At 40.5% G+C, this 15,598-nt stretch overlaps 1 protein-coding gene across 1 annotated transcript in view; it reads left to right on the top strand.

The window, feature by feature from the left end:
* The window catches only part of LOC126210488 (uncharacterized), a 347,809-nt gene that overhangs the window by 222,419 nt on the left and 109,792 nt on the right, over positions 1-15,598 (top strand). The window contains exons 30-31 of the mRNA XM_049939722.1: positions 3,564-3,740; positions 5,916-6,113. Coding sequence (XP_049795679.1) covers positions 3,564-3,740; positions 5,916-6,113 — 375 coding nt within the window. The remainder of the gene's footprint in view (positions 1-3,563; positions 3,741-5,915; positions 6,114-15,598) is intronic.

Raw genomic sequence — 15,598 nt, 5'->3', positions numbered from 1 at the left:
TTTCGACTAGTGTGATGACACAACTGGTTCATTTCAGCAGTTGCCATTGGGATCACACGCATGCACATAGTCACATATGAACAGTGCCTTCCCCTACTTCTGGCTACTTGAAGTGTGGCTGTTAGCTGTATGAGCAGTAGCAGCAAGCATGCAGATGCTACCTGGAAAAATTTTTGTGGCTTGCCAAAGATGCCAGATTCACGAATGCCCAGAGCTATCCGAGTTATAGTGATGGGGGGGGAGATTGGTATTCTCCATGTGATCCATGTTTATGTTTTGTAGTTTTGATGTTTTCTCTTCGTTTACAGTTCTCACATCAAATGAAAACAAAATGGATTCTGTGACTGGAGCTATGAAGTGACTTAAAATACATTCACACAATTATGGAAGACTAAAGTATGTTATTGGTTTCAGTTTTATAATTTTATTTTATTTCCACATTATTAGCAATCGAGCATTAAATGTCTTGCAGAACAATCGGGTTATTTTTGTCGGTTTGCTAAAGCAATTTGGTTTTTTGTTAATTTTTTCCACAGAGACAGTCAATTTATTTGAAATGAAATGTTTCATTCTGCACTATTGGCTAATGTCAATTTTATGTTGAATTTTGAGTGCATGTTTACATTGTCTGGCATGTGTAATATTATGCCATAGTAAAGAACCAAACATGAGATAATACAGTACTGGTACTTCAAGAAAAATGGCAAACTCTAAAAACACTCTGAGAAGCGTAATACAAGATAAGGGGTCTACTTCAGGGTAAGTCTGGACACTAACGCCAGTATCGTAGAGGAAATCAGTGTACTGACCAACAGGGTGGAACAACTAGAGATTGACACAAAGCAAGTAATTGAGCACAAAGTGTCCGAACAAGTGCACGCCGCGATTGAAGCCAAAGACGCGGGCTCCAACGTGGAAATAAAGGACCTTAAAAAGGCGGTGCACACTGACATTCCGCTATGGCAGCGGAATATCAACCGTCGTCTTGCCGAGCTAGAAAACAGCTTGCTGCACAGCGACGCGCAGGATGAATGTGCGCTTTAAGCCAAAATATGCATTTCTCTATGGTCCACAAAATTCCGGTGCCCTTGGAGTATTCTCGGATGTCCTGTTCCTTTTATGACATAATACGAGATCTCTTAATGCTATATACATGCGAACATACGCAAGTGTTCACTTGAAGATGACTAAGCAGGCAAATTTGGTCAGTAGTATTGAATAAAATGTTTTGTTTCAAATATATTGACAGCTTTAGCAGAATTTTACAAATCTCCTTCCCTGAAACACAATGTTTTACAATCACGAGATATGTTTCAGCACTTGTCTGGTACCACCTCTAGGCTTGATGTTATATCTCAGTCTATATTGTATACATCTTAAATTTATTGAACACCATTCTTCGGTAAATTATAAACCTGCAGCACACTGTGTTTTATCATTGCAACCCCCCCACATGGCTTAATTTTATTCCTGGAGTAAAATATAAACTGCCACTTGTCTTTGCTCCACAGATAACCTTTTTAATTTTTTATACAGTTTGAAACAGTCATGAAAAACTTATTTTAGCTTGTTGCTCTTAGTTCTGGTGTATACAAACAACTGTTCTTCCTTTATAATTTTTGCAAGAAATTTGTGTTCCTTCTTACTAGCTTTTTACAGTGTTGTGTAGATGTAAACCGGATTGGAAATGACACTTAGAAGTATTGCAGAGTAAGAGAGCTTGTGTTAAATTCACTACATAGCAAAATATTAAGTGTACTTTCAGTGGTAGAGTCTTAGTTCTTATGCCAAGAACGGTTTTCTTATATTTCCTTTTACAAAACATGGATTACACTGATCAGACAGAACATTATGGCCACCGACCTTCTACGGATATAAACCTGTCGAGGTGATAGTGGCATCACCTGGCAATGAATGACGACTCAGACACACGCTTGGTGCATGGAGTGCCAGTGAGCATGCTGTCTGTGTGTAGAATAGGGAAGGCGTGTGATCTGTTTGAGTTTGACCGAGGGCTGATTGTGATGGCCCAGAGGTTCGGCACGAGTATTTCGGAAACTGCACAACTTGTCATGTGTTCGAGGAGTGTTGTGGTGAATGTCTTCAACATGTGGTGAAACCACGTCCAGACGTCATGAGGCTGGACAGCCACCACACATTGCAGATGTTGGACAGCAGAGTACAAATGTGCCTGAACACAGTGCACTGAACACTTCTAACAGTGGGCCTTCGCAGCCAACAACCCACGCGTATATCAATGTTTTCACCACGAAATCGGCAATTGTGACTGAATTTGGCATGTGACATTGACGCAGTGGCAGTGTGTGTCTTGGTCTGATGAATCCTTATACCCTCTTCAATATGGCGATGGGAGGGCGCAAATCCGTCATCTTCCAGGGCAACAGCGGCTTGATACCTGTACTGTGGGATGGGGACAAACTGGCAGTGGCTCCAGTATGCTATGGAGAACATTCACAGGGGCATCCATATGTATAGCTGAGCACACGCAAGGCACCCTGATGGCCAAGGAATATTGTATACTGGTTGCAGATCATGTACTCCCCTTCATGACGATCATTTTCTTGGTGGCAGTGCCATTTTCAACAAGGTAATGTACCATGTCACAAGGCCAGGAGTGTGGTGGAGTTGTTCGAGGAACACAGTTGTGAGTTTCAATCGGTGTGCTGGCCCTCCAACTCACCAGATCTGATTCCAATTGAACGCATGTGAGACATGGTTGATTGTGGCATCAGAGCTCATCACCCCCCCCCCCCCTCAACCTGCAATTTATGGGAATTAGGTGACTGGGGTGTGCAGATGTGGTGTCTTCTCCCCCCAGCGACGTACTGAGGTCTCATTGCTTCCCTGCCATGCCGTGTCTCTGCTGTAATCTGTGGCAAAGGTGGACATTCTGGCTATTAGGTAGATAGTATTAATGTTCTGGCTGATCAGTGTATGTTACGTGTGACGAAATTCATAAATCACAGAGAATTAAAAACTTAACACTTCGAGGACCAGCCTCTTGCACAAATCTCAGACCCAGAAGACCAGCCATTTATGTCATTGTTTAAAATTTTATGGGCACATTTACATTTAATATATCTTAAAGGGTTACACATGCTAAAAAACAACCCATATAATAAGTGAAAGCTTAGCTTTCTTTGTAGCTATACTGTATGTGTGTTAATCTAAACCATTAACTTGTCCTTTTTGTGTCTTCACACTGCTTAACAGTGATGTTGCCATTGGCTGACTACATCACATGTACTACGCTCTCAGCATCTGCTGTCATTGGTTGTTGAGATCAAGTGGCGTGAGCTATGATTGGCTGACAAAAGCGCATTGCGCAGCACGGTCTCGGTTGCATTGCTACAGAAACTGCTGTGCTGTATTTGATAGAATCCGTATTTGTACTTTCATAATACAAAAATATGCAATGTACTTACTCCTTTACACTTCTGTTATTGGTTTATACTGACAAACTTGAACTATATGCATTTTAATACCATGTCAGTGCTTCTCAAACTAAGCCAGATATGAGAGTGGACATGTTTCTTTTCCAGATGCTGGAATCTTTAGCGCCATCTCCAAGTTGCAGATCAGTGAGGTCCATGTTATCAGAATCTCGTACGTCACTGAATTCCTTGTCATCTGAAGGAACAGAATTTGAGAGCCCCGCTTATGAACCTCTTGGTTCATCACCTATCTTCATGCAGAATTTGAGGGATGAACATGAGGAGGTATTGCATTTTTCTATTTTGCATATGTGCGTTTTCTTTGTCTTCAGCCGTTATTGTAGTATCATTGACGTCGTGTTTACAATATAGTGAAAACAGAAAAGTGTACATCAAAGTAGACAAATTCCTTCATATGATAAACTAGGGGAAAGGCTTGGGAGAAATTTGATTGTGTACGAATCTCGTACTACATTTTTCTTCATTTTTAGTGATTGCATGATGCACTGCTACTTAAATTTTTTTACCCCCCTTTGGTTTATGTGAATGTTTTCTGTCCTTTGTAACAGTTTGTCTACCTTTGCATGATTGTGGTTACTATTTGTATATTTGTTTTATGTGTAAATATACATGTTGTGTGTTGTTCAGACTGTGAAATTTGGGAGGTAGCAGATAGGTACTGTGAGGGCAGGCCGTGAGCTGTGCTCAGATAGCTCGTTCGGTAGAGCCCTTCCCTGCAAAAGGCGAAGGTTGTGGGCTACAGCCCTGGTTCAGTACATGGTTTTAATTTGCCAGGAAGCTTTAGACTTTTCATGTTGATGGATGGCAGTATGACACTAAAAAATAATTTTGTGACTAGTACGCCGGCCGGAGTGGCCGTACGGTTCTAGGCCTTTTGGCATTTAATCTGGTAATAATCAACCATATGTCAATAAAACAGTCTGTTTCAAATGCTGTAGATGTATGAAACACATTCGCTTACTGCTTTCTGGGATGGTTTGTGTGTCACATAAGAGGAATGGGCAAGCCAGTGATTGTTATTAATAGTACTTCCATTGCCGAAGATTACAGTGTAATATGAAAATTCACACTAAACGCAAGCGTATAGAATACCAGACGAGCTGATTGATTAGCTTGATGAGTTTCTAACAAAGAGAACATAGCATATCATTCTCAACAGAGAGAAATCTTCAGAAGTAAAAGTAATTTTAGGTCGTGCATTATCCTGCTGAAATGTAGGGTTTGGCAGGGATCGAATGAAGGGTAGAACCACAGGTCGTAACACATCTGAAATGTAACTTCCACTGTTCAAAGTGCTGTCAATATGAACAAGAGGTGACTGAGACGTGTAACCAATGGCATCCCATACCATCACGCCGGGTGATACGCCAGTATGGCGATGATGAATACACGCTTCCAATGTGTGTTCACCGCGATGTCGCCAAACACTGATGCGACCATCATGATGCTGTAAACAGAACCTGGATTCATCTGAAAAAATGACATTTTGCCATTCGTGCACCCAGGCTCATCATTGAGTACACCATTGCAGGCGCTCCTGTCTGTGATGCAGTGTCAAGGGTAACCGCGACCATGGTCTCAGAGCTGATAGTCCATGCTGCTACAAACGTCATTGAACTGTTCGTGCAGATGGTTGTTGTCTTGCAAACGTCCCCATCTGTTGACTCAGGGATCGAGACGTGGCTGCACGGTCTGTTACAGCAATGTGGATAAGATGCCTGTCATCTTGACTGCTAGTGATACGAGGCCGTTGGGATCCAGCACGGTGTTCTGTATTACCCTCCTGAACCCACCGATTCCATATTCTGCTAACAGCCTTTGGATCTCGACCAACGCGAGAAGCAGTGTCACGATACAATAAACCACAATCGCGATAGGCTACAATCTGACCTTTATCAAAGTCGGAAATGTGATGGTACGCATTTCTCGTCCTTACACGAGGCATCACAACAACGTTTCACCAGGCAACGCCAGTCAACTGCTGTTTGTGTATGATAAATCGGTTGGAAACTTTCCTCATGTCAGCACATTGTAGGTGTTGCCACCGGTGCCAACCTTTTGTGGATGCTCTGAAAAGCTAATCGTTTGCATATCACAGCATCTTCTTCCTGTCGGTTAAATTTCGCGTCTGGTTCACGTCGTCTTCGTGGTGTAGCAATTTTGATGCCCAGTAGTGCAAGTTTGTTATCAAAGTAATAGGAAAAATTGGCGTCTGGCCAACTATATAATTACTCACAATATAGCCACATGGGAATTTTTGACAACTATATAGTTACTCAACATGTAGCCACATAGGTGCTTAAAAGATGCATCTGGTACTTTGATTTTGAAATATTTTACGCATTCCACATTACATAAATCAATAGAATGAGGAAAAATTCTGTTAATTTTTTTAAAAAAATATTTCTTTTTCATTTCTTGTGGGACCACGAATCGCAGATTCAGAAAACGAAGGTAATTTCTCCGAGCTGTCGTTCGGACTGCTGCAGTTTAAGACAGCCACAGGAACTGACTTCTCCACCACTGAAGATACAAATGCAGAACAAGACTGCAGTTCGTCGTCTATCAGACGTGTTTGATGCTGTGCCATCCACTTCCAAGGGAGCAGCTGCTCATCGAAAAATGGCAGAAGAGCAGGTAGGGTGGTGTTCACAAGTTTCTAGCAATAGGAACCTGTAAAGTGTTGATCTAGTTCTCTACTTTTTGAGTTGACCCAGAGTTCCTCAGTCATATGGTTTTTTTCCCTTAAAAGCTCACATCAAGACTGGTCAGAAAATTGCACCAGCTTTTACACTTACTGAAGACATCAGCGTGGGCAGAGATACAAGCGTCGAAGAAACTAAGCAGAATGGTGCAGCCATTTGCTAATGAGACACACACCTGTAACGGCATGCTACAGTTCTGTGGGATGGGGATGTCAAAGCGTACTGAGACTGCAGAAGTGAACCTGCAAACAAACAAAAAATTAATAATGCAACTTTGTTTTTCTGAGACGACAATTAAAACTGTACGACTGCCGCTCGTACGTTCTCCTAGTTATCGAGTAGATATGCCATTCTGTTTTGGCTCCTGTAGCAGTGAGCTGCGGTACTGTGGCAAAGTGAACTAACTACATGGCCAGAGTGGCAGCAGCACTGTTGTGTTTATGTCCAACCCTAAACTGGGACAGGAGGCAGCAACGGCGTTCACTTCAGTGCTTCCACACGCTTCACACCTGTACGTGCTACTGAATAAAGTGCCTATTTAGAATGAGATTGTAAGCAGGTTGCACACTATATCTTACCAGGGCTGTTCACAATACTTCAGTGGCAGTATTTGTAAAATTACTATGCCCGGTTATGTCATTATTTTCCTCAGCTGTGTCTGCAGATTTGTCGTCTTCTGTTTCATTTGCAGACATTGATGGCGACTCATTGTTTGAATCTGTCCCAACTGATTCTGTTAGATTTCCAGTTTCCTTGTCTGTCAGAACATCTTTTCTCCAGTTGTCGTCATACATTTTTCGGCACGATAAATTGCCTTTTCAATCTTCTAATGTGACGACAGCAAAAGTGAACCGACAGTGCGATCTTATGGTTGGTGTGTTTGGCTAGTGATGGCGAGGTCCAGAGTTCATTTCCCGGTGACCACCTTCACTTTTTCTATAGTGAACAGTGTTGGAAGACGATCCACTCATCCTTGTGAAGCCAAATGAAAAGCTGCTTGAATTAAAAGAAGTGAAATTGATGTTCAAGCTGCCTAAATGGTTATCTGTTTTGAAGCCCTCATATGACTATCTTGTGAATCACTACTGAGAATGTTGTGCACCAGTTATTGAACGTGCAATATTCTTACCACAACATGTTTTGGGACTGCATTATCCCATTACCAAATGCTTAAAGCTTCTTTACCAGTTGTACCTTGAGAGTATAACATGCCAACATGAGATATTCTAGGAAGAGTTTCATGTTTGATTTTGTGCTTGTGCTGCTGGGTCTTTATTTTTGACAGTGCCTAATGGCGTACCAGCTTTAAGAACTCAATGATTGGATAACGTAATCCTGAAACATGTTTTGGTAAAGATATTATACACTTCACAACTGTTAAGGCACATTATGTTTATTTATTAGCACCAAAATCTTCAGCCTTTATAATTGACATACCTTAATTATTTTTGAGGTTCCAGACCGTTTAGATCTATATGGCATGATGACAGTAGGAGTGGAACCATTTTCTAACACATTTTTGGCAATGGAATAAAGAAGAGATAGTTGGTGCTGTCTAATGCCAAAAGTTCAGCTTTCCTTGTCTCACCATGTTTTTAATTTTCTTCTGTCTGTTTCTTCACAGTAGTCCAAAGTAATCATGTAATAGTCATAGTGGTGAACACAAAAAAACCTCTATTTTCAAAAATGAAATGCTGCCTAGTACAGTTGTTTGACAGTACTCGTCGGATACTTTAATTTGGCAACATTTATTAATGGTGTACTGTGTATGAATCAACAGTTTGTGTACTTATTTTGCAAGTACAATCTCAAGTCCACATGTGATGACTCAATTATTTTGGCATGTTTTAAAATCAGTCACATAGGTGGAACATAGTTTTTCCCAGAGTTTCTCTGATAGCCCAAAAGGATTATCTCACCATGTGTTCAACCGTCCGTCTGCACTCCGCACCGTACAGCGTCCCAGTTTTAATGCTTGTTTTTACTGCTGTCACAACACGTTTCCACCTGAGTCACGCTCCTTGTGCATGCTCAGTTGTCATTAAAAAGTTTGAGGGATTCTGAAAGAGTAAAAATGGCTACAAATCACAAAGGGAAACTAAATATTCTGCAAAGACTTGACAAAGGTAGGCCTATTATTAAATTAGCTTCTGAAATGGCTTTTGGACTGACAACTATTAAAGACCGGAAAAAGAACCAAAAAGATATGAACCTTTTTTGTTAACAGTATATGGTGAAAATGCTCAAACAATATGAACAGCATTGAAAAAATTAAAACTTAAGCTCTTGGATGACGCTGTGTGAATTTGAATTTGTCGGGAAAGACCATCAAGCCCTGTTTTGCAAAAAAAAAAAAAAAAAAAAAAAAAAAAAAAAAAAAAAAAAAAAAAAAAAAAAACTATTAACGTGCACCAAAAAGTGGCTGGTGAAAAAGATGCATTCCAACAAGTGAAAGGTGGCTATGCTTGATGGAAAAACCATTACGGTGCTAGGCAAGTAGCTATTTCAGGTGAAAATCTTTCTGATGATAATGATGAAAGTGGGAAATGTGTTGAAAATTTTGAAAAAATAGTATTAGAAAATAAACTGGTAGCTAATCAGTTATAAAAAATTGACGAGACTGAGCTAAACTATAAAATGCTCCCTCAAAAAACACTTGTCTCATAGTACAAAGCAGTCATAGGCATGAGACTAGCAAACGAGTGGCTGGCCATTGCAACATGCAGCATTGCAAGTGGTAACCATAAATTGCTGTTAATTGTAATTGGCAAATCTGAAAATCCAAGAGCTTTTGAAAATAAATACGCCAGCACTTTCCGTTTAGTACAAAGCTAAAGTGCTTGGATGAATGGTAATTTGTTTAGGGAGTGGTGTTTTGTTGCATTTGCTCATACTATTTAAAAATTCTTCAAACGTCATCACTCAAGCTTGGGAAGAACTTAAGACAGCCAGTCTACAAAAATCACAGAATAAAGTTTGTTGTAGCCTAAACCAAGAGCAAGAACTTCCATAATCTAATGAGTCAGACACTGCAGCTTCAGTCACTGATTTGCAAACGCTTCCGAGTGATATCCAGCATACTGATGTAGAGGAATGGGTAGCAGAAGGTGATGGTTCTGCTGTTACCAGTGAAGAACTTGGAGGTTATCAGACCAGTGATCTTGCTTTGCAACAGTATAGTGTTGGAAAAGAGGATTCAGATGGCGGAGAAAAGGTGGAAGACAAAAACATCAGCCACTCTGCAGCAATGGATGTGTTTGAGACTGCCCTCAAATATTTGGAACAACAGCGCACTGCTGTAGCTATGGATGACATATTGTGGGCAAAGAAGTGGTGTGAAGCACCTGCAAAAGAAACTGAACAAAAAAAATTTACAGTTTTTAAAATAGTTTTTCAAATTATAGAATTTTCTCTTTTTCCTTTCTCTTTATTATGAATGTAACTTTATTTATTTATTACATCATTTTGAGCTCTATAAATGATTTTCTTCGTTCTCCTCTGGTTATCCAACCTCTGTAGTGTTCCAGCCATTGCCTGGTCGCAAGAGTGACAGTTAATTGACTTTCTACTGTACTTATCTTTTGCTTGTTGTGTTTGCTCCAACTTTCTGTCTTCTTCTCTGTTGGGACTGTAATACCTTTCCCATTCTCATTGTCAGTAAAACTGATGTGTGCAGCACGTTGGCCTGGCTGCCAGAGCAGGTATTCTCTGTGATGACTTTATGTTCTCACACTAGGAGATAATGGCGTGCACTACTTCGAATTGGGATGTGACTGCACCTAGTCACATAATGATATTAGTTCCCACTACGGCCAGGCAACCAGTTTGCCCTGCTGAGTAAGGCCAGGATTGTAGACATGTGTACGAAAACAAAGAAAACATTAAATGCAGTAGTTTACAAGAAAAACACCTTTTCCTTGCAGCACATTAATTTAAAAAATAAATAAATTATGCACCGAAAGCATTTTGCTTTTTCAACAAGGCATTTTCAGTGGGTATCCTGGGATATTGCACGCTGTTTTTATTGTCACAGGCTATAGATTTTAAGTAGTTCATGGAAGCTTTTTATATTGAAATACATCTAATTTATATGTAAACTGAGCAGCTTTCTTTCATGTGGAAAACCAATTGAAAGCTTCCAATTTTTCGTGTAGTCACAGTGTTTTTGTAGCATAATACTTTAACCATCATATTCTGTGTGTAGTGTGTCATTTGTTTTTGTGTTACCACCTGCTTTAACTTGTTTTATTGTTTGACTGTATATACAGGGTGTCCCATTTACCTTGACAACCCTAAATTACTATTTGTCCAGATACAAATTAGAAAATGTTTCAAGCAAATGTTCTTTAGCCGTCATGGGGATATCAATCAGCATGATTGCCTTAGTTGTAGCTTTGTTTTTTACGGAGCTATGAACAGCGGTATGACTCTTTTAAATGACACCCTGTATTTTTTATTTGGTAATTCATTTCCTCTCTTAAAGACCTATTCAAAAATGTATCACAGTGTACCATTCACTGAAACACAACATTATTAATTACATAACGCAACACTGACTTTGAGCCTGGGATCACAAACTCATCCACTTGCTGCAGTTATCAGAAAACAAATGAAAAACCAAGTGGAAACGTGACACAAAATTGACTTTGACTCTCCTGTACCATTGCCGAGGAGTAGAACATTCAAAGGTGCTTAAAGTGGTGATCCTGGACACTGATACACTGGTGCACTCATTGAATGAAAGAATTATTTACTGCTTCCAGTGTTGCTTGCTGAAGAGAATTACAAGCAAGCTCAGTACGTTCCTGCACGTCCTCTGGAGTTGTTGGAATATCGCGATAGACAACATCTTTAATGCATCCCCAAAGAAAACAGAGTCCAGAGGATTTAAATCAGGAGACCTAGCAGGCCAAGTAACTGTTCCTCCTCGACCAATCCGTCTGGCAGGATGTCTTCGGTTCAGAACACGATGCAAGACATTATGTGCTGGACATCCATTGTGTTGATACCACATAAAAAATGGTTCAAATGGCTCTGAGCACTATGGGACTCAACTGCTGTGGTCATAAGTCCCCCAGAACTTAGAACTACTTAAACCTAACTAACCTAAGGACAGCACACAACACCCAGCCATCACGAGGCAGAGAAAATCCCTGACCCCGCCGGGAATCGAACCCGGGAACCCGGGCGTGGGAAGCGAGAACGCTACCGCACGACCACGAGATGCGGGCGATACCACATAAGCATTCTGGTTCTTAAGCCATCGGCACACGGACCGTGCTGTCGAACGTCAACGTTGAGCGTGCCAATTTCAACGTGCTGCTGAATGCTCAGGAATGATGTGACTTGTGCATACTGTATGTGGGCCCAACGTGTTATAGTGATCGCAACGCACTCCAGTGGCATTTGTGGTATGTTTGTAGTTCGTAAATCACACTGTTTACTAAACGGGTGTGTGTAAAATTACCATGTTAGCTCTATTAAAATGCTCATTTCCTCCATTGTCCATATGTTAGTCACATTGTTCAGTATATAATATATGCAAATAAAAACTTGAGTATCCTGGTACATGTTTTAAGACAAAAAGGGAAGCACCATGTCCAATCAATAAGCACATAAGCTTATAAAAGTTCCATTACAAACAGTGCGATACAAATTTGCAATAGTTCTCCGTGTAAGATAAACATTATTTCATCATTCCCACATTTCAGTAAAACCATAAGGTTATTCTTACTTGATCACTGTTCCTACCAAGTAGCAGAATCTTTACAGCATGTAAATTATGAAACTTAAAAGAAAAAGGAGCAAAATATCTTTATACAAGTAGCGCAAGCTGTCCTGTAGGTTAAGCCAATTGAACAAATTCACCCGTCAAAAAAACGTGAACTTATATTTACATAACTACAAATATTATAGTATATGCTTATATTAAACTAATAATAAAGAATTAGAACCTATTAAAAATGCAAATGTTAGGAAAAAAATTTAGACGTGGCGAGATGTGAGCCGCTACTACAGCACACGTCACATTGTGAACCGTTTACGCTACCAACCGAGCTACACTCACAACATGTACAGCGTGCCTAATCCTAACATGTTCCAAATTTCTAAAAGTATTAATTGTAGCTATGTTACTAATTGAAATTTAATTATAACAAATTGTACCAAGATCAGTGTGTTTTTGGTGGATTTCAGTGTGTTGTAGCCTTCAAATGGCATACTCTCATAATACGTAAGTTACAATAATTCTTTTGCCCTGAATATTATGTGTCTCATTATTTTATTGCAACGAATCACACAGTTAAAAATGGGTTTTCGAGTGATTCTCAATTTGCTGGTGCTCAGAAATGGCATATATACGTATAGGTTTGAACCGTATGCCAGTATGGCACTTCACAGCTCTGTGCTGAAGGGAGATGGCGTGTATGTGACGTAGGTGACGTTCTGCCATCTTATTGGTTAACGCTCAGACGCACGCTCAAAATATTTGACATGCTAGATATCGCTCTGCACGTTCGGAAAGACTTCCGGATGTGCTATTCCATGCTCTGACGTCAGAAACTCGACACGCTCAATGTTCAAATGAACGGTCCGTGTGCCGACGGCTTTAGCGGCACTTCATCCAGAGGAGGAGGAAGAATTTGTCTGAGAAAGTTGGCATATGCTGTGCTGTTTAGGCTCCCATTGATGAAATAAGGGCCAATAATTGTAGTATCAAGCATCACACACCAGACGTTAATTCTCCATTGACGCTGATGTTCCACCTGTCTAAGCCATCGTGGATTGTCGCTGGACCAATAATACATGTTCCTGGTATTTACCTCTCCTTTGTTTGAGAAGTAACATTCATCGGTAAATAGAACATTGGAGAAGTAGTTTGGGTTGGCGAGGATTAGCTGATGTGCCCACTGACATAACCGTACACGATTCTGGAAATCATTCCTGTGCAATTCTTGATGTAGGTGTATGTAGTAAGGATGGAACTGGTGATGTGTAGGAATACGATGTACACTGGTTTTAGAAGTGCCAATCTCGTGTCCTAGCTGTCCTGTGCTCACATGTGGCTTCATAGCTATGGAAACGAGAACAGTAACTTCGGCAGCTTCATCTGTGCGCCTACGATTGCGTTGTCATGGGTTGAAACTTCCCGTTTCCTGAAGTGTCACAACAAGACGAGAAAACATCTGTCAGGAAGGTGTGTTCTTGCCAGGATATCGCTCTCTGTACAGTTTCGCTGCCTGCATAGCATTTCGCTTACCTTCAACAACAACAATAATAAAAGAAATGTTATATCGATGCAGTTTGTAGGAAGGACAGCCTTTACTGTACACCTACTCTACACAACAGCCTTTAAAAGGACTAAACTACTGTACTAAATGTACCCGTACATAAGAAAACAGTATTGCAATTACTGTTCTGCTAACTTACGTTCCCCATAGATGAGTACTATTTCTACCTTCTCTTCATTGGTGTACATTCTACTCGCACAACTCTCCAACTGACGATGGTTGACGGAATGACGGGTGTGCATTCTACTTATGTTTACATTTGTTCTCTGTCAACGTCAGCACGTGGATGTGTTCCATTATCCCGAGTATCTGCACTAAGAGCTGGGAGTGTCAACGTCAATGTTGTGTTATGTAATTAATAACATTGTGTTTGAGTGAATGGTACACTGTGATACATTTTTGAATAGGTCTTTAGGAGAGGAAATGAATTACTGAATAAAAATACAGGGTGCCAATTAAAAAAGTCATACTGCTGTTCATATCTTTGTAAAAAACAAAGCTACAATGAAGGCAATCACGCTGACTGATGTCCCCCGACAGCTAAAGAACATTTGCTTGAAACATTTTGTAATTTGCATCTGGACAAACAGTTATTTAGGGTGGTCAAGATGAGTGGGACACCCTGTATATTGGTGCAAGTTTGTGTGTGTGTGTGTGTGTGTGTGTGTGTGTGTGTGTGTGTGTCTGTCTATCTATCTATCTATCTATCTATCTATCTGTTTTCCGGTTTTCTGTCCAGTTGTGTACTTAGGATAGGAATGGGATTTGTAGTCATCTGTTGGTATAGTCAGTAAAATTTTTCAGGGTATGCGATTGCATTGTCAGTATGTAAAATTCTCCAACATTTCGATCACTGTTGTAGATGGCCTTCCTCAGGGTGTTGGCCTGATTACAGAATGAGAGAAACTTAACTTGTTATATAGTGGTGGAACAAGCTGTTACCATAACCTGATAGGTTGGTTGGTTGGTTTGGGGAAGGAGACCAGACTGCGTGGTCATCGGTCTTAACCTGATAGGGTATTGAGGCTAAGGAAGATGGGTGTTAGACGGTCTTTATTGATGTTTGTTTTATTTCTTATCATTGGTGGAAATAGGCAAATGAGAAATAGGCCACAGTTGTCAATTAGTGCTGTTTACATGCTACCTGTTGCTCGCTGAGGCATGCCGGTACTCTTGTGTGCTTACAGCTGCTGTGGTCTCTTGCACACCTGTGTGAGTTGCTTTGCAAATGCTATTGTCGTTTAGCACTGTTAATGCTGGCAGCTGACACACTGGAAGTCTGTACCCGCCTTCTCTATTCATGTTGGTACGTTGCTTGGCTATTTGTATTGTCTCTCTAGTCTTCATCCACAAGCTAAGTGACTGTTTCACCAGTACAAGTGTTTCTCTATTTGTAATCCGCTTGCTGCACTCATCCTGATGCTCCGCCCCCTGCTGACTTGATGTGTTGCCTCAGATGAGTGTATCTTTCATATCAGATATCCATGTGTTAATCAGTTGCCCCATCCCACACACATACACTAATCCGCACTTGCAGCCAATTTTGTAGTCTCCGACAGTATGTACCTTGTTGACTGCATCTTTTGCTGAGCCAAAGCAAATTTTTATTTTGTTGTTGCTGTGGAAAATTGGCTTGTTATCTGCTCAGCAGAGAATTTTGCCCACAGATTTAGTGACTCCTTGCACATGAGGTTATAGGGGCCTGTTTTGTACTTCCGTCTACTCTTCCCTATTACCTTCATCCTTTGTCACAACAGCGTTTTCGATCATCTTCATCCCATAACCATAGTTCCTTTTTAAAATGTTCTTCATCGCTGATCCTGTGGGTCCCCTTGGTTAAAGTATGCAGGGTGGATTTCTTGTGCATATGGTGACAATGGGAGGAGTCATGCAGGTTATTTGTGCTGGTGAATTTTCTATATGCTCTGTGGCCAAGTTTACCATAAGGCTTCCAGTAAACCTTCACATCGAGAAAAGACAATAACCTATTCTTTTCTATCTTCATAGCAAATTTGATTTTGCAGTGCACTGTTGATTGAGGTTTTGGTGGAAGTTCTATAGCTCGTCTTCTACTTATGGCCAGATAACAACATACCATTAACATACTGAAGGTTTGTTAGTGGCATTT

This window comes from Schistocerca nitens, chromosome 10 (genome assembly GCF_023898315.1).
Source record: "Schistocerca nitens isolate TAMUIC-IGC-003100 chromosome 10, iqSchNite1.1, whole genome shotgun sequence".
NCBI lineage: Eukaryota > Metazoa > Arthropoda > Insecta > Orthoptera > Acrididae > Schistocerca > Schistocerca nitens.
Note: the sequence above shows the minus strand (reverse complement) of the source record. Positions and strands in the feature narration are given on the sequence as shown.